General features: G+C 38.2%; 3 protein-coding genes across 5 annotated transcripts in view; 2 read left to right on the top strand and 1 right to left on the bottom strand.

Annotated features, from left to right (window-relative positions):
- Positions 1-3,811, top strand: part of ARHGEF38 (Rho guanine nucleotide exchange factor 38) — a 49,622-nt gene extending 45,811 nt beyond the window's left edge. Inside the window, exon 14 of the mRNA XM_072405662.1 lies at positions 64-3,811. Coding sequence (XP_072261763.1) covers positions 64-249 — 186 coding nt within the window. The 3' untranslated portion in view covers positions 250-3,811. The remainder of the gene's footprint in view (positions 1-63) is intronic.
- Positions 3,812-5,465: 1,654 nt separating this feature from the next.
- On the bottom strand, positions 5,466-12,521 carry INTS12 (integrator complex subunit 12). 3 transcript variants are annotated; one of them, XM_072405664.1, is made up of 7 exons: positions 12,430-12,521; positions 11,319-11,484; positions 10,873-11,007; positions 10,052-10,239; positions 9,353-9,512; positions 8,522-8,683; positions 5,466-6,323 (listed from the first exon to the last, which is right to left on the bottom strand). In XM_072405664.1, exons 2-7 carry the CDS (start codon positions 11,472-11,474, stop codon positions 5,736-5,738), a joined length of 1,389 nt encoding a protein of 462 aa, XP_072261765.1. In that variant the 5' UTR covers positions 11,475-11,484; positions 12,430-12,521; the 3' UTR covers positions 5,466-5,735. The 3 variants fall into 3 exon arrangements, with proteins under 3 accessions (XP_072261765.1, XP_072261767.1, XP_072261766.1); XM_072405666.1 differs by lacking the exon at positions 12,430-12,521 and adding an exon at positions 12,219-12,423; XM_072405665.1 differs by lacking the exon at positions 12,430-12,521 and adding an exon at positions 11,855-12,423.
- Positions 12,490-19,900, top strand: part of GSTCD (glutathione S-transferase C-terminal domain containing) — a 77,111-nt gene continuing 69,700 nt past the window's right edge. Inside the window, exon 1 of the mRNA XM_072405663.1 lies at positions 12,490-12,544. The gene's annotated coding sequence lies outside the window, so the exon portion shown is untranslated. The remainder of the gene's footprint in view (positions 12,545-19,900) is intronic.

Below are 19,900 nucleotides of genomic sequence, written 5' to 3' on the forward strand. Positions count from 1 at the left end.
CAAGAGGAAGCTTTTCTATTCTTTTACCTGGAAAGCTAACAGTTGTCTTTTTACGCATTTCAGATTTTCTATGCTGTTTATGCCTTTGAAGCACGAAGTAAGCAGGAACTGACATTGGAAGAGCATCAGCGGGTCAGAATCCTTAAATTCAACGATATGAGTGGGAACAAAGAGTGGTGGCTTGGAGAGGCACATGGCCAAAGAGGTTATGTCCCAGCAAATTATCTAGGAAAGATGACATATGCATAACTATGTCTTATCCCCCTTTAAGTATAGTAAAAAAATCAAGGACAACTGTGACTTTGTACCAACCTAAACTAGTCACCCGTTGTTTCTATGCAATGTGAAGGACAATATATTGTGCAAAGGGATCAGACTACTGAGAACAGGACATGTATCAATAGACAGGTCCAACCTTATTCTTTTGTCCTCTGATTGAAAATGTTGTGTAGAATGAGCATACATATGGCTCAAAGCACTTATAAATCTGAACTGTGATTGTAAAGTACTGCCAATTCTATGCAACCGAAGTATGTGATGAAGTATATGCATTGTAAAGAGTTGGTAACATTTCAGGCATTATTCTTGCACAGATATAGAAACACTATAATTACACATGATAGTGCTGTATATTAATTATATATATATATATATATATATATATATATATATATCACAGCAAAATGATTGCAGGGTTAAAACGCATTTTATAGGACAGGTTATGGTTCAAAATGGTTATAAAGTTTCTCTTGGGGGCATTCCATGTGTAAATGAATAAACAGACAGATATTTTTAAACATTTTGATTAAATTTGTTATAGATTGAAATATAGTAAAATAGAAATTGTTAGGGCAGAGGATCACTATGTTTCTATGAAACAGGTGAAAGTATTATTATTGTCACTCATGTATGATCTTCTGCAAGCCTTTAGCAACTGCCTATGCATCTTGGTAAGGCAAGACATAAGGTATTATATTGATATTTTTACATATCTATAATATAAATGACAATGTAAGATTGTCTAGATAATTACCCAAATTCTTCCATATAAAAGGAATGGAAATGTTGTCTTCTTTGGACTATGTATTTTTGAGTCAGATATGCACCATCTTTATAGAATAAAAAATGATAAATTAATAAATATTTGATAACAGTCTATAAAGTGTGCTGGGTAGAGTTTAGGAAGGTTAGTGCTCAGGGACCTTCAGAACCCATTGCATTATTTTCTAATCTAGGAATTCTGTAAAAATGAAAGAAGGAACAGAGTATGTATTTCCTCATATTAGCCATCCGGCTCATTCATTCTTTAATAAATATGCACTAGAAAAGTATAACACTTGGAATCTGGTTGACCTGGGCAGCTTTTACTGTCTCTTGGGTCATATTATCATTTTACCATTCTATAAGTGTCTTCATGAAGCAAGTTCTACATTGTTTAGAATATATTATCGTCCTACCTTAGGTTCTAGATGTTAGGAGAAACACTGGTACACAAAAAAATTACAAAAGGCAACTAGCAGTCTGTCAGTACTACAGCCTCCATTCATGCATCATGAAGCATTTCAGCTTCATTATATTAGATTACATTAGGCATTTTTTTTACATCCATGACATCTTCAAATAGTCTAATACTATTCTGCTTGTCACCACCTCACCTTTGTTTTTCTAATGTCCAACTCTAGACACAGGGTGTTTAACATTTTCTCAAATCATTGCTATTTGCTAGCTTCTAACTTGATTAGCAATGTGTCTCTATTCCAGTAGCCTCAAACCAATTGGGCAAGAATCCATTATCATAGACTACTATTACTGGTTGCTGTAGAGCATTTCTGTTTTCAGAAATATTGTTTAGAACTTTCTGGTTTACATCCTATTGTGCTTTAAAGAGCCAGGATACTTGTTTAGCTTAGGTCTCTTGTTTCAAACATAGTACGCCTTAGTGGAGGCCAGATAGTTTACAGCAATGATGGTTGCCATTCTAAGGCTGCAGGGATAAAAACAAATATATATGAGTTTAAATGCAGTTTTAATGACTGTATCTTCTTTTGACTTTTAAGTTGTGATGTGTCACTAATTAGCTTCAAATTTAATAATCCAATGAAAATGACCTTACAGAGTTATGTACTGCTGATTCTCTGTATGAGCTGCTGAATTTCTGTGGGTTCTCTCTTTTATCGAAGAAATTAGCTTGGGCTCAGTGTCCCTGTAGTCTGGGGGTTCAATAAACAATAATAAAGGGAGAAGAGCATTAGGGTGCAGTATGTCCTGTGGCTAAAAAACACACAATTTAGAGGGTTAATATGATATGCCTAGCCACTGTTGAGCTTTTCCTGATCATCTCTACAGGAAACACCAATTTCAATGCATCTCTATGGACGGCCGTACCTAACCCCCATAGCTGATACCTCGCTTCCCAGCTCCAGATACAGTAACTTCACTCTTGACGGTCCCGGAGTATTGTGGCACTTGCTGGATCCTGTTCTTTAGAGTAAAATGTTAGACTTCCTTCCCCAAATGGGCTGCTTATCCATACTTAGGACCCCAGCTGGACCTAGGTCACAGTTCCTGGATGGACTAGGTCCCATCCCTTTCTCCAAAGACCTCCAGGTATTTGTCTCTTTTTCCCATCTCTCCCAACTGAATGTATACATGAGTGGTTGGGTGAGGTGGCTTGGTTGCTCTGAACAAAATAATGTACTTTAGACCCCACCATAAACAAGAGCAATTATGTGTTTGGAGACTTCAGGATAAACACACAGTTGGATAATCAATTAGGTTAACAAATGGTGAGTAGTTCAACCTATTAAAAAAAAAGCTCTATCATGATATCTGCCTAACCAGGGAGATGACATTCCTTAATCCTCCACACAGCTAGCACATCGGTCTTCGGCACAGCATAATTTTACAACACTGTGGCTTTTTAATTAAAAAACACAGCCCTCAAATCGCTTGTCTGGCCTCACCCTGAAGGTCATAAATAAAGGAAGAGCCTGACAGCTTCAGGTTGCTGGCAGTGCTGCTCATTCCGTGTCCATTTCTTGTTCAGACATGATGTGCAGGCTGTGATTAACGGCACAGTCTGGGAAGCCACTGGCCACCATTTATCACGGTTGCCATGGTTTCAGAAGAGGCAGAGGCCAAACAACCTATGGAGCAACGCATTAATTACTTGTAAAGCTGCTCTGTGTCGCTGAATTTTGCCCATGTGGTTATAAAATAACTCTTCTGGCAATATTGTGAAGCTAAAGCTGTGTACAATTTTAACCCACTGTTTTAAAAAGTGCTGCTACAAACCCATGACTTGCACAGGCAGCAAGGAGGTTTCACTTAATGTATAAATAGCAGTGTAACTGCAAGAATGAAGCACATTGTGAATATTTTCACGTAAAGACGTGAACAGTGTGCAGACATGCAGCAATATTCTCAGTGATAAGTGGCATTATATTATTATTCCACTATAAACTATCCCATATAGATAGGTATATAAATATATATATAGAACTTTATTGAAAGTAAATGATATTATAGAAAGATGTCCGTTCTGTATTTTTTGAGAGCAGCTACAGATGTACAGCTAATAGATTACTGAATAAATTGATTTATGCATAGATTTTAATATATATTAAATGATTCTTATATTTGGATCATATTGTGTCCATGTTTTCATGAGGATATTATGCAATTGAATTGTAAAATGTGTTTGCAAATTAAAAATAAATTGTTTGATTTTTCTGCTATGGTAAAGTTTTATGAGATGGGTTATTAAATGTTTTTAAAAGTATGATTTTGCCCAATAAAGTATTGAAAAGCAGTTTTATGGTGTACTTTTCTTACATACCTCTTACATACCAACATTCACATGTTGATTGTGAATAGGTGTCAGTAGTTCCTTGTATTGTGCATAGATGAATAGGTCTACTTAGGTGTACACACATGTAATTATGTAATTATATATTGTGTTTTTTTTCCAGGATCCAGGACACATTCAGGCTTTGAACATTTCAACAAGAAACTTTTGATGCAACTTTCACATTTTTAATTTTCATGATGGTGTTTTAGATGCAGATTTTAGATTCTAATGCCTTAATGCAAAACAAAAAAAAATAAATAAATAAAAAAAGGATTTGCCCATACTGCTTCACTGTGACCCACAGACAAGTAGTAAAGTACAATCGCTGCCGAGTAGAATTAAGCAAGGCACAGATAAGTATCAGGCAAATATTTCTTAGCCCATACACATATAAAAAGATATAACTAATTAAATACTTCACTAACTGCATTTGCTCTGCTTTAACAATTTGATCCACCAAATCTGCATCTATTAACATTTGTATTTATTTGAAACTCTTTAACTATGCTTGTAGACATCTAAATAAACAGCTGAAATTGCAACAGCCATGTGTCACATTCCCATTCACAAATTTAGCATCCTCTGTCAGTCTTCAGCCAGAATCATCACCCAGGACTAGGAGGTTGCTGGTCCCTACGTAGTAAAGGTCACTCAGGAAACAGCAGAAGTGTGTGTGTATCACAAGAATGACTAGTCAAAATGACATATTTTAGTGGTTTTATCTTGGAGAACCAATCTGCTCTGTGTGACTACATAACACAGCTTGTGTTAAAAAAGTACACTTGGAAGAAGGAAAGGAGAAGCACTTGGCCTATGCAATGGCAAAATCTCCCGTTTGGACTGTCAGAGGGGAGTAGATTTTAGAAAAAAAAAATGTGTATATATAAGTCTATAAACCGGAATGATCCACGTCACTGCTTGCTAGTCATAAATCATAAAAATCTATAAATTAAAAGAAATGATCTGTACCTTGAATTAAGCTATGATATTTAAAAACTGAAACATCACTATTTGGGTTGTTCATACCTGTAAAAAAAGCCTACACAATGGTTGCTTGATCTCTATGGAGAGACCTTAATTATGGATCTATTGGTATATTTGCAAAGTCAAAGTGGCCTTCTTGCACTTTAGCATTCACATTGTGAAGGTGCACAGAGACCAACACGTGTTCCAAACTCCAATGTGTCCCAAACTTCAAAGCTTTCTGATGCACTGGAACCTGCCATGTTATATAATGTCTAAAGAGATGGAGTAACATTTTTTACCTAAAGGCATATATATATGTTTTTCCTTTATGTTTATATAAAGCAGCAAGAAACAAGATAAAAGCCCTGTAGTAAAAAAAATATTCAGGATGAAAAGTCAAGTTATACAAAAAGTGGTTTTCAGTATTCTTTTGAGATCTTAGTAGGAAATTGGCCTAGAATGTATGTTAATATATGCAATACCTCCAACCAATCAGATTCAACAGGTAATCTCCAATGGATGCATTTTTCCCACAGCAGTTTGGAAAACTGGTTGCTTTAGGGGCAGTACAGTCAGACTTTAGAAACTTTACTAAAAGTGGTCAATAAATTTCTCATTTTTTTAAAATATAACCTGCACATAAGCCTGAATAATCTAAAAAAACCTTTTTAATTATATATTCAAAAGAAAGAATATTTAATCACAGTACGCTCAAACATTGCCTGTTGTATATTTGCACACTTCTGTAATGCTGCTCACCAATGTGCACATAGCATCTTCATGGTCAGTAGTATATGTGAATAATTTTTTTTTTTTTTATAACATTCTTTACTTTAGAAAATGTTAAACATACAAATTACATTAACATAACTAGGAAAAAGGGCGACAAGTATACCATACAAAAAAACAGTGTATATGATTACTTCTTAAGTTTCTTCTGTGCAGCTTTCTTTTTTACCATCTGGAGTCGCTTCATGGCATTTAACTGTGATTCCTGGGAAGTAGGACCCTTGGCGCCAGATTGCTGTGTGCTTGGATCTACAGCTGCCTTGCTGTTAGAGCTCCCACTGCTCCCCGTAGAACTGCCTCCTCCGTTACCACTGCCTATTTGACTGCTCATACTGCTTCCAGATGAGCCAACGCTTGGACTAGGCAGGCCTGTTTTGCTGACATTGTCACTACTCATAGAACGGCTAAGGCTGGTCTTTCCGAGAACATAAGGTGGTAGAGGCTTTAGTGGTAGGGAGCTTGTGTTGCCACTCCCTGATCCTGGTTTAGATGTAGAACTTGACTTTATAGGTGCCAGGCCAATGGAACCCAATGGTTTCTGGCCTGAAGATAAAGTGGGAGGTTTACCACTGACAGTCTGTGCTGAGCTTCCAAGTTTTGAGGCTACTGGCACTGCACTGGCAGTCTTGGCTCCAAATGCTGCCCAGCCAGTAAGACCACCTCCTGCAGAAGATGATGAGCCAGAACTGGAGGAATTTCCAGTAGACGAAGATGAGTCCTACATGAAAAGACAGCACAAATGAAGCACTATATAATGTATATGACATAAGTCTGTCTTTGGATATTACTGCACAAAAATAGTTATCTATTCAAAAATAACAGCTTGAAAAATAAATTAAAGGCTTGTTCATGACAAACCCACCTATTGTTTTTAATTTGGCACCAGGTATACATCTTTCTCAAAGCTTAGGGATCACTAAAGGCAGAGTGTTTTGAGCATTACTAAATTTTTTAATAGCACAGTCAATGTGCAAGTCAAGGTAAATTAAAACAGGTTAAAACATGCAGTAGTTCTACTCACCCATGTTTTGTATTTTTAAAAATGAGTACAGAAAAATACCTTTTGTTCCTGATAGAAGTTAAGTACCTAACTTCTTGTTACACTAAAATCCCTGCTGGAATATGCTTCCTTTATTTAATGGAGATGAGGGGAGAGAGGTGTTATGTAGTCAGATGAGAACCATGCATGACTTAAAACACTGCATGAGATTTAGTGCAGCAGAGGCAGCATTGTCAGGCTACTACAGAAAATTAGATGTAACCGAATTTTTGGTGTGACCAACAGGTATTTTCTGTACCCGCGGAATTTTTAAAGAAAGAAAGCAAGGGAAAATGTTCATGTAATGCAGAGATGTACAGATTATGATTTAATTTTGCCCAGACATTAACTAACACTTTATCCATTTTGCTCCCCACGGTCTCGTTTTCACCTGCACAGATGTAAAAATCATCTACAACACAGGTATCCAACATCAATTTAGATAAAAGAAGGGAACTCTCTATCTGGGAAATAGAAAAATATTGACTAAGAAAATAAAAAAATGTTTACTCAGCACACATAATCTAGCTTTGTCTATTGTTATCTTTCTCTAAACAGAACAGTGCTTGCCAGATGGTTCATTGATCCTTTGACAAATTGTGTCTGGTTGAAAAAGCATTATTAACCAAAGGAAAATATGAAAAGGAAGGACAGCAGCCGTGCACAGTTCACACTTTTGGCACACCATGGAAAGCTATGTGTATACAGCTTGGCTAATCACTGATATAAGAAAATTATCATTCAATGTCATGATTTCTAAAAGCTTGCAGGTTTGTATCACCAAAGTGTGTATAATATTTGCACTCCTGTTTTGTAGACAACTTGACCACCCCCATACTAATTGCGTTTACTATGAAAGACTGCAGGAGTTGTGTGCTATACTACAGATACTCCTAACATGATGTGATCATGTCAAAACTGAATGTATTGAGGAATATCGTCTCCAACCTCCGGTCCTCAGTCATCTGATAGCTGAAAGCACGGAGACCAGCAGTGATTGGCAGCTTTGGCGAGTGCACCCCTCAGCGGGTTCAGGAGAAGGACCCTGTTTGAGGGGGGAGCCGGCCAGAGCTGTGGAGCATGTCTCTATTGCAGGCTCAGGGCCGTGGGCACCCACTCTCCCATTGCAGACCTGCGATAGGAGAGTGGGTGGGTTCTGGCATTATGACATCACTCTGGGGGAAGTTTCTTCTTGAGTAACATATTGTGCCCCCCCCCACCCCACACACACACGCATGCATGGTCCGGGTTTCGTGCATTTTGTGGTCTGTAGGTCCGAAAAGGTTGGCGACCACTAGTTTAAAGGACTTTTTCAGCTACATATAAGGGTGACATTTTTACCACTGGCCACATCACTAATGTACTGTGAGCTGTGGATATAGTAATTATAATAGGGGTTCCCCGAAGACCTGAAAGTTAATTTCAAAGGTTCCCCCTATGACTTAAAGTTGAGAAACATTGGGTCATTTGTGTCTTCCAGACACCTTAATGGCAGAGTTACATTTTTCTTTACAAATGGTCTTAAAATATATGTTTATTTATATATTAGCACTAAACTAGTGTTCTCCCAGGACTTTTCAGCAACCACCTGACTGTTTTTGAGTAATTAAAAACTCAACCCATAATTATAAACTAAAAAGTTGGGTCACAATACAGGGGCATTAGACAGTTATAATACAAAGAGAGTGGAAAAATAGGACATATTAACAGGGTGGTAGAAAGCTGACAGAATTACTCGATTCCTATGGCAACAACAACTGGGAACACCAAATTTGTGTTTTTCACCACTTTTTCTCTTAAAAAAGTTTTATAGTGACTGTTGTGTCATTTACATGTGTCAGGACAAAGTGCATAGTAAATGTTAGGTAATGCAGTACCTTAACTACTGTTCTCTTAGCTAAGAAAGATACGAAGGAGGTGGAAGAATCTGGTTTGGGCTTCAACTCAGTTTTGACAGTGGATGTGTCCTTTACAACTGGCAGTGCTGCTGATGCTGTGGAAGAAGCAGGTTTCTGGGGTGGCTTCTGATTTTTCAGTGCCTGTAGATGGTAAAAAAAGGAAGTGTATAAAACAATTTACCAACAGAACTATAACTGCTTGTAGATAATTATCGCCTAATAAAAAGGTCTACATTGTTTTATCTAAAAAACAGTAACACTTTCAGAAAGCATTTGCAGAGCTGCCATTACATTCAATTACATAACTGCAAAAATAGAAGCTGAATAATACAAAAGCAATGAAAACAGACTGCCCACAGCCCTACTTGGCTTCAAGGATAAAACAACATTGACTTATCCATTTTACCTACCTTTCCTTACCTGAACTACTTCATCCTTTGCATCACAAAATCATTCCTGCAGTCATGGCAGTCATGGGGTTTTCCAATTCAAACATTTTTTTATAAGCCAGCTAGCTAAATAGCTTCCTATCCTATGGGGCCTTCTTCCAGGACCAGAGATGCTAGGAAGGCATTTCATAGAAGTATATGCAAAGCTACTGTGCAGGAACAGCCAGCGTACAGAAGATAATGTGGTTGGATTCTTTCACTTAACACGGACCACTATAAGGTCCAGCATGATTGCTTAGTATCCGCTATTACTCAAAGCATTCCATTCTGCAATGCATAGGCCCCTATACTTTGCATAAAGCACTGGTACGGAATATGTGATTTTAAAAAAACAAGACAAATAAAGACCAGGGATGCTCACCATTCTTTTCATTTGCCTAGTACAGCGGGCACAGTACCACACCAGGCGAGGATCATTCACATCCTTATCTGTGACTTGAGGTTTGTGGCAATCTTGATGATAAAGATTGTGGCACTCCTGGCATTCTACCAGCTGGTTACCAGAAAACACTGTCATTTGTCTGTAATTGAAAATAAACATGTACTAGAAAGTTTTGACCAATATATAAGAATATAATTAAAGTGGATCGAAAAGCAAAATGCTTGAAACAAATAAATGGTTGAACATATTCTTGTAATGCTAAAATATTTTATCTGTTATTTTTGCATGTCCTGCTTTCAATTATTTACATTAGAAAAAATGTATCCAAAGACACTTCATGTTCTTGTGTGACAACTCCTAATCAATTCAACTGCAGCATTGTCACCCTTTCTCGTTTGCTCCCAGTTTTGCACCATAAGCAGTAATACCTTGACTGTGCCATAGGCAGCACAGTATACATATTGTTTAGCTGCTGGTATAGGGTGCATACCTCCAAAATATATACAATTGGTCTACAACATATGCCTAACACATGGAGATTAAAACGTATACATAGTAAGTAAGAAGTGTAGTATGCAATATGTTGTTAAATAGGATGGGCAGTGCTAACCAAACCCTAAAATAAAAGTGTGTATAACTACTGACATATACAGTGTATTCAAAGCAATGCTCACTTACCGACACACCACACAAGCAAGACCCATCTCCATGGCAAAGTCATCAGCATTTGTTTCATCAAAACTAGACAGATCGGGAATAGGTAGCTCCTTGCTGGGCTGCACTGTAATTGGGGAGGAACGAGCTTCTGGTTTTTCTAAGCGAGGTTTCTTTGGTAAATCCACAGAGTCTGCAATATCCGGCTTTATCTACCTCCACAAATACATATAGAAAAACTAGGATGAAAATGGCTTAAAAACAAAGTTTCCACAAAAATCAGAATTACACCACAAAAACCCTGGGTCTGTTTCTAAATGTTTTTACCAATAATTCACAGTTTTCCAATCTGCATCTATTGGAATTATGTGTGAAGCCTGAATGAAAGTTGTATGAGTCTTGGATGAAAACATTTTTAAATAGACCCCCGTGTGTAAAAAGTAAACCATGGTACAAACTATGTTTGATAGCAGTCTCTTGGAGGAAACAGTAAGAATTCTTTATTTGAGGGCCTAGATAAAGGCATTTCTCATTCAGTGTACATGCTGCTAGTGTTAGCAGAGTATGCTGACAGACTAGTCTGTGGTTGTAGATGAAGGTGGTACATCACTGTATTCTTTATACAACAGAGAAAGTAGTGTCATCAATCTGGCTGTGCTTTGTGATATAGATGTGTAAATGAAGAACTGGATGGACAAAAATGTAAATAGTATGACAAGTAAACCTTTTTCCTGATGTGTGATTACATGTTTACTTGATTATTTATGTAAAAGTAAAGATTTAAGTACATGGCAAAACACATAAATGAATCTACAATAATTCCAAACAATAGAAACATTTCTTACCTTATCAGATGATCTCTTCTCAGCTTCCTTCTTAATTTTCTCTGGTGGTAATGGCTTGCTGCTACTAGGAGCACTGGTGTTTACCTTGCCATCTGATTTGGGTTTAGAAGCTGTGATTTTAAGTGAATCAAGGTCCTTAAATACAATAAAAAAAAGACATTGCTTAAAACTGAAAACTTCATTGGATACAGTATGTGTCATGATTTATAATAGCATGCAGATAAATTTTGCAGCAAGCAATAAAATCAGATGACTACATTTTAACAGAAACATATTCTATTCCAGATATCAGTTTTAAAAAGTTTAATTCATTTTGGTAAACAAAAAAACCTGATCTGATATATTTAGCATAGAAACAACAGAACTGACATGATAGCCTAACAAAGGATCCTATAGATCCGTTAGTTTTTCATATTCTACAACAATATCATGAAGGAATCCAATACCTTTTGAGGAGGTCGATAGCCAGAGTCCAGGCCTTTGCAAAGAGACTCATCGAGCAATGCCTTCAGTCTCTCAGCTGAGTCTTTTTTCTTGGAGCGAAGGTACCCCAGTGCTTTTAGGAAAACTGGATCCAGCTCCGTGTTATTAACCGCTGCCATATTTAATCACCTAAAACAAGAAAAACACATGAGAACAAACTGTAGGAAAGAGCTTGCCAATGCTGCTTAAAAAATACAGCTGGTACCCAACATTTGTTTTTTTAAGCTGAAATCCAGCCCTATATTTATAGCTTTGAATAATGTTATCAGCTCCTCTCCTGTACTGAAAGCTCAGATTTCACAGCACACTGTAAGCTTCTCACAATATGCATTAGAAGCTGCAGCCAGTTAGATAGGAGCCTAATGTAGGCTCTTCGGGGCAGGGTCCTCTCCTCATCCTGTGTCACGGTCTGTCATTTGTAACCCCTAGGTAATGTACAGCGCTGCCTAATATGTTGGTGCTATATAAATCCTGTTTATTAATAATAATAATGTATTACCAGGATGCCAGCTTATGCTCCTGCAGGACCGACGTTGCTTTGCCACTTGTAGGCCTTGTGACATTATCACATACAATACAATCTGACAAATATTAGATAACATTCGTATGGACTGCAAAGCATCCCAAAACATGGGGGGTGACAGCTACTGGGGGACAATAAATAACCCCCCACCCACAGCTTTCACACAGATTATTGAATCCTGCCTGAGAAACACCCCATTCTGACAGGTTCTCTTTATAGTACCCCTTACACTCTATAGATGACAGGCTGAACCCATAAACCCAGATGATGGAGAATACACAGCCTGGGTTACCATACATATCACTGCTGATAATGCTGGCCGCCATTCACCAGCACCGACCTGAAACTAATCTGCAGACCCATAAAGAGGAACGTCATTGTAAGCATTATAGGCATAGTTCAGGTAAATAAAAGGTGTCAGCAGCACAGCCAGGGAACTAGTCTCCGGAATTCTCTCATGACACCTTCACGTTAAGTGTCCAAACAGACAACTATTTCTGTTCACGCCATTACAAATCTCATATATTGGCGTGTCGGTACATAGCGCTCACTTAGTCTGTAGCACAGTACTTATCACCCCGCACCGTCACTGGACACTTCCGGGTGCAGGTCCGCCGCAATACATTCCCCACTCAACACAGCACGAGCTGAACGTTCCGCGTACTTGTAAGTAGCCATACAAACAGCCTAGTTATAGATATACATATCGCTTTATGTCCACAGACTGTAGTGTCCAGGTGGCAGACCTGTCCTTATCTGTGACCTGTCGGTGAATCTGTGGTGAATGGTGGTTTGTAGAGTGGGGGGTCCGGGTGTGTGCACATGGATGGTGGTGGACGTGCAGATATAGTGTGATACACAGCTAGGGACAGAACAGTCAGTATATTCTTCCTTCTAGATTAAATGGTGTATATTGTAATTGCCGATAAATATATAGTTTATTGCACTCCTTACAAAGGACAATGCTGCTATGTGACATATATGTCACTGTGGGGTTTTATTATAAAGCTGTGAATCTGAAATTCACTAAAACATTCCTTGGTAGTGAATCAAATAAAGCTGAACTGTATTAAAAAAAAAAAAACAACAACACAATTACAGGTGGAAAGCCTTGATCCTGGTCCAATCGGTCCCACACCTTCCAGTCTTCCTTCTTCTTACCGGTGCAAGCTGGACACCGGGTGTCACAATCTTACATTAATAGTCAGGTTGAAAAAAGACATAAGTACATCAAGTTCAACTCCTAGGGCAGAGGTGTCAAACTCTGGCCCGGCACATCTTTTTTTTTTTTTGGCCCCCCAAAAGAATTCCTAATATGAATTGCAGCTGGCTGGCCGCTACTGCAATCCGTAGTAACAGCGGGTCAGCTGCAATTTATATTCAGCTGCTGTTCTATAGACGCCTGTACAGTGCCGCAACTAGAATTCCCAGCATTACTCTCGTCTCTAGACCAGCGGTCTCTGCCTATGCGTGGCCCGGCATTTTATAGATGCAAGTGATGCTGGGAATTGTAGTAGTGGCATCGTGTCTGCTGAACAACAGCCTATGCGTGGACCCCACAGAGTTTATACTGATGGAAACTCAACAATCATGAGTTATCAGAATTATTATTATCAGGAATTAACATGGAGCTATTGCTGTATTAATTGTTTTATTGTACCAGAGAATACAATGTGAAACCAAATGAATGCAGCATTGCATTCTCTGGCAAAGTAAAACAATTTCAATAAGAAGAAACAAGAACATATAATTTATTTAGATCAATCCACTGCATATTACTGCATGCTCTTCTCATGTGTTGTTGTTTCTTCTCATTGAGATTATTGAGATTGAGATTTTTTCAATACATTTCAAGTTTGGCCCACAACTTGGTCTAAGTTTTTATTTTCGTCCCTCTGTATATTTGAATTTGACACCCCTGCCCTAGGGAAATAAACATATCCCAGATATAAAACCCTATGGACATGGTCCAGAGGAAGGCAAAAAACCCCAAAAACCTCTGGTACAATTTGCTGCAATGGGGGAAAAATTCCTTCCTGATTTCATGAGGCAGTCAGATGTTCCCTGGATCAAAAGTCTCTGTTATTTTTACTTTAATACCCAGTTATATTCTGCCTTCTAGAAATGCATACAGCTTTTTCCTTAAATAAATCTGTAGTAGATGGGGAAACTACTTTTAAGGGAGCTGATTCCACTGTTTCACAGACCTTACAGTGAAGAATCCCTTCCTTATCCGGAGATTAAACTTCTTTTCCTCCAGAGGCAAAGAGTGCCCTCTTGTTCTTTGTAATGATCTCAAAGTGAATAATGGGGAAGAGAGTTCTCTATATTATTGTTATTATTAATATTATTATTAACCTCCTGGGTGTTTCACTGATTTCTGGATTTCTGTACCAAAAGCGGTACACTGTTTTTCATGATTTTTTTTTTTTAAATTGTAGACCTGTAACTTACAGAAATATGTCCGAACAAGGGTCTAGTAGATATTCTGAATATAATAAAGTTTGAAACACACAATCATGTAACAAAAAAAAAACACAAAAATCAGCTTAAACAAGAATGCATGATTAAATAAAAAATACTGAAAATGCAATAATTCAGTATACAGTATAGTACTATAGTTTTCTAAAACACCTCCCTAGTGTGGTAAATTTTAAAACGTCACGTCCACGTCACATACCTATTGAAAAAACCACATAAATATATTTTGTATTATTTTGTATTGGATTGGATACAGGACTTAGTATTGAATCCAATACAAAATATTTGAATTTCCCACTACGACCCCCGTCGACAGGAGTATGCACTGACATCATCAGGAATCGCCGAGGGACGTGTACGCGAACGCTGAGCATTCTAATTCTTTGCCTACTTCCATGCAAAAAGCGTTACATTTTTTGCATGTAAATTTGTTTTGGATTCTAGGCTATAATTCTAGGCGTAACTCACCAAAATATGTCCAAAATTTAATAAATTTATTAATAAACCTAAAAAAAATTTATAAAAAAAAAACTTAAAAAAAAAAAAAAATAGTATGTAATGTAATGTAACTGTACAGTAGCTTATATAATATATATATATCATAAAATTATATATATATTATATAAAGATTTCTTTTTATTGGACTCAATACAGCTTTTTTGTATTGAATCCAATACAAAGTGATTTGAATTTCCCGCCCCCCCTCCCGCCTGCACCGACGGAACCCCCGGAGATCGTCACTGCACACGCTGGGAAAAGACAGAAGAGGACAGATGTCTCTGGAGGAGCTGCGGGGACAAGGTAAGTATTTTCTTCAGTTGTAATCTGATTGTCATACAACGAAGTGCCTCTGAGGCAAAGGAACAGCTGACCGAGAATCACCTGACCTGGACCAGGAAGTGTGCAGAGAGTTGGATCCAGAAGCAGAGATGGTGCTGGCAGCAGGGGACTTCAAGCAGGGTGAGCCAGAAGGAGGAACAGATGCCCTAGACCTGTGGGGATCTGACAGGTTGGGCAACCTTGGTCTATATCTGTTCATACTGCTAATTTCCCTTTGCTTTCTTTGCAATGCTCCTTCCTACATTCAGTACAGAATGCAGAGCACAGGACAGTAGACAATGAAATTCCTTGGGGTAATAATATAACATAAAGATGTGTACATTCATAGACAAATTGCACAATAATAGTAAAGTACATTTGTGGTATTCACAGAGACAAAACTATGGTAAGTGCTGGGAACCCATTTTCCATGAAAATGGCCTGGTCTAAGTAAAGCAGGCAAAAGAAGTATATTTCCCCCATAAAAATGTGCAATCACCCTGAGCTAAATGCAATTGCTGAAAAAATTCTCATAAACAATAGAACATAATAGGATGTCTTGAGGGGGGGGGGGGGTGTCTCCCCCAATACTTCTAGTGGGGTACCTTGTAGTGTGATGAAAGCAACTGTAAGAGTGGGGTTTAGTAGGAGTGTCAATTAAGTTTTCCAAAGTCTCTAAAAAGAGAAGGGTTTTTGTTTCCTTTTGGTAGGAGGCCACTCAATTTGAAGTGTTGACGGTTTAATAGAAAAAGCTGCAGCATGGGAAGGGAATCAGAGGGCCAATAGTGAAATATAGACCTCCATCCAACTGCTGAGAGAAGAAGGAATAGGTGCCTGGCTCCGCTCACCAGACCAAACAGTGCCCACTTTGTAATTTGCCACCAAAAACCTCTGATTAGAGGGCATTCATAAAAGTTATGGTAAAGATTAGCATGAAAAGCTCCACATTTAAGGCATTTGTGTGTTTACCTGTGTGATTTTTTTAACTTTTTTTTAATTAGGGGGTTAATGTCTAAAGTATAAATGGGCACAGTCATTTAAAGTGTAAGTGCAGATTGATAAAAAAAACAGTAGGGGATTGCTTTACTTTCCTTAAAATACAATAATTTTGAATGTTGTTTCTTCATATTTCTGTGGGAATTTAGCCACCCAAATTCTCCAATAATAGTGAGGAAGAATTCTACAACTGGCTTTAGCCCAATGCTGTAATATACCATTATTGAGCCAAGGTGTGGAAAAATCATACAAACAAAATCTACCTCCAGCCACATTGGATATATAGTGTTCATCATTCAGGGATCTATTCAATGGGTATATTTGCCTTATTATGATTATTATGTTAATTACACATTATTATGTTCAAAACCTCCATTGCGTTAGTCTCCCCCCTCCCCCTCACAGTTTTTACATTCTGAGCTGCACGTTCTTTACGCTTTGTATATCCATGGATTATTTCTTGGTTTCTGAAAATAATAAAACCGTTCAGATCAATAGTCTTAATTCCAAGGTGACACTGGAGCTTCCAATTAGCCACAGGGTGCAGCTAAACCCAGTGACATATTGTTTGTGTTCAGAATGTATATTTTTTTTCCTTGTCTTCACGGATTAAAGTCTTAACGCTAAAATGTAATTTATATTTTTCTCTTGAGGTTTTGCGGTGTATTCCGTCTTTTTTTTCCTCTGCTTTGTGCACTCTGAACAACATGCACTGAGGTGGTTCATTAAGCAGCAGGTAAAATTAAGACTCGCAGATTAGCGTGGATTTGGCTCACTGGCTGCTGAATATTCTTAATGTGCTAATAATACCCCTGTGCCTGACAGAGTCTATGTTCAGCTTCTTGGATCGGTGATTATAATAGGATCTATGTCTACAAACTGAGAATTTGGCACATATCACAACAATATTCTCTCATTTATTTTCCCTTAGCCTTTTTCAAAGGGTTTTCTTCTTTATATGAGTTACTCAAGAGTCATCCAATGGGCCACACAGAAGGCTTCTTCTTCCCCTTAGGTCCACAGTGTTTCCAGCAATGAAAGGTGGCAATTTCCATCTATATTTCTGCAGCAGGTTACACAGGTGATCTGCCCCTTCCTTTCCGATAAGGTGGTGGTCTGCGAGCACAATGATACCCGAGCAGATGGACACTACAAAAATTTGGAAACAATAGTAGATCAAGGGCCCTGCTGTTTCTTAGAAGTGAAATACAAGAAAATTGGTATTTCATCCTTATTTCCAAAAAGTAGGGAGGGGCTAGTGTATAGGGAACCTGGATTTAGAGAAAGGTAAGACTACTAATGCAGGCAAATGGTGGTTCTTAGATGCCAGGAACAAAATCCTGACAATTTAAAAATACTGAAAGAAATATGTGGGCTGCCATTGTTGGGTTTTAATTTCACTTGCTGCATGTTTCTTAAAAAGCTAGAGACAGGCAGGTAGCTTTTATTGCTGACAAGATCTACCCTCTCTGTTTGTCCTGGCGACTATTCACATTGAAACAGAAAGTAAAGAGAAATTTTAGACGTGCCATTAGAACAAGAGCTGAGGAGTTTGACTTTACCAATGGGGAGAGTTATTGTGGCAATTGTATAATAATTTAGAGACATTGAGACTGATGTATTCTACCTCTCCAAGACTGGAGCAGATGGACTATCATAGGTGAGCCTGGGTGATCCAGCAAACCTGGATTGGATTTCTTCATTTGCTATTAGTTAGAAAATATATTTTAAATCCTGGAGCAGATCCATTCCAAGTTTGCCGGATCACCCAGGTTGACCTATATTGGTCTATCTTCTCTAGTCTTGGAGAGCTTTAATAAATCAGACTCTATATCTTTTATTTCTGGTTGCACCTCTGGACAGGAAATAATGTGAAATACCCCCAGTGTGTCACAGACAGCAAAACATAACGAGGAAGAATTTTGAATCCTTGGATACTTTTTCCTAAACTATAAAAATTAAAACAAAGTTATACAAACACTTTAACACCTAATCAGAATGCAAGGGTAAGGCCAGCTCTTCATAGCCCTTTATAGCTTTGGGTGAGCAAGGAGTCTGTATTAATTTTTTTTATACCCCTAGGTATATTGAAAATTTGTTTAATATTTTACTTTCAAGAATCAAAGGCCCTGATTTATTAAAGTTCCCCAAGGCTGGGGAGAATACACTTTCATCAGTGAAGCTGGGTAATCCAGCAAACCTGGAATGGATCTGGTCCAGAATTTAAAACATTCACTAACAAATAGCTAATTACTTTTAGGAAAACCATTCCAGGTTTTTTGTATCACTCAGCTTCACTGATGAAAGTGTATTCTCTCCAGCCTTGGAGAGCTTTAATAAATCAGGGCCATGGTCTTTATGCACAGATATGCACATTGCACCAAAATGTTTTTTTTTTTGCATTGGCCTTCGTTCACATTGGTATGCACATTGCTGACCCCATAACACTGTAGCACTGTAAAATGGAAATATAAGCATGGTCTCCACTCATAGCACATATGTGCTTACTACTGCTGCTTTTTATTTTTACAAATGCATACAGTTGTAAATGGACCCCAAGACAAGCATTACACATTTAGGTCCAGCATAGAGGCTTAACTGTGCGGCAGACAATGAGTTGATCTGATATGGGTTAGTAACAGTAGTGCAGGTCAGGTCAGGGATTATATTATCAGACTGGGTTTAGAAAGAATGAGTAAACACCAGCCAGATGAGAAGCAAGGGATATATGATGCTTAGGATCACAGGGGTCAAAGATGTAAATAATGATCCTACACTTGGCTGCACACAAGTGAGTCAGGTGCCAAGCTAAGCAGGTTAGGAGCTGTAGAGCATAGGGCGTTCATGAATGGTTGACTTGAAGTTAGACTTTGTAGATGTATTGGTTGTGATGCACACTAAGGTCAGGATTACAAAAGCACAGGCCGGAGGTGTAACATATCACAAACCCGTGACCCTGTCACTCTCCAAGTGCCCCAATACATCTGATGGCAGGGGGGCAGTTATAAATTACAAGGTAATTAAGTGGATTTTTTGTTGTTGTAGATAATTTATTTTCCCTAAGAATATTGGACAGCCCAATGGCCCCTTCTTGTATCATCATGCATCTTTTTTACAGCTTTTTTGAAGCACATATGTTTTGGAAACTAATTGCTAATTTTTTTCTAGCAACTTTCTTACTCATCCTTCAAGATCTTCTTTATACTGCTGTTGCTACCTGTTACTACTGACTTGCAGCTATCTGGTGCAGTCTCTCTGTGTTTGGCCTTGTTACTGTACCACATTTAGATCCCCCTTGTATTGGACATTGTGGGGTCAGCCCCGGGAACTGTGCTCTGCTGCAGATTGCATTCCAAAGCTACAGGCATTGACCTATTAGAGAGTTCCTTACTTTATACTGCACAAGGTCTTGCACCCCAAAGTGCCAAATTTGGCATGAATTTGCACCCCCACTTATTGCCAATGTTATAATAAAAACCATTACTAAATGTGTATGTTAGTCCAGTATATATTTACAGATTGCTTTGAAAACAATGCACAAGGAACAACCACCACCTACCTATTGGCTGGTTTTTGCTAGGAATTTAATCCAACATCTACACAGGCAATGATGATGCCAGGGCAGTGGTCAACCCAGAAATGTTTTCAAGCCGGATGGGAAGAAATTTTAGGTGGGTGGCAGCCCCTGTATTGTGAACATAATCTTTGTTAACCACCCAAAAACCG

Source organism: Pyxicephalus adspersus, chromosome 3 (assembly GCF_032062135.1).
Source record: "Pyxicephalus adspersus chromosome 3, UCB_Pads_2.0, whole genome shotgun sequence".
NCBI lineage: Eukaryota > Metazoa > Chordata > Amphibia > Anura > Pyxicephalidae > Pyxicephalus > Pyxicephalus adspersus.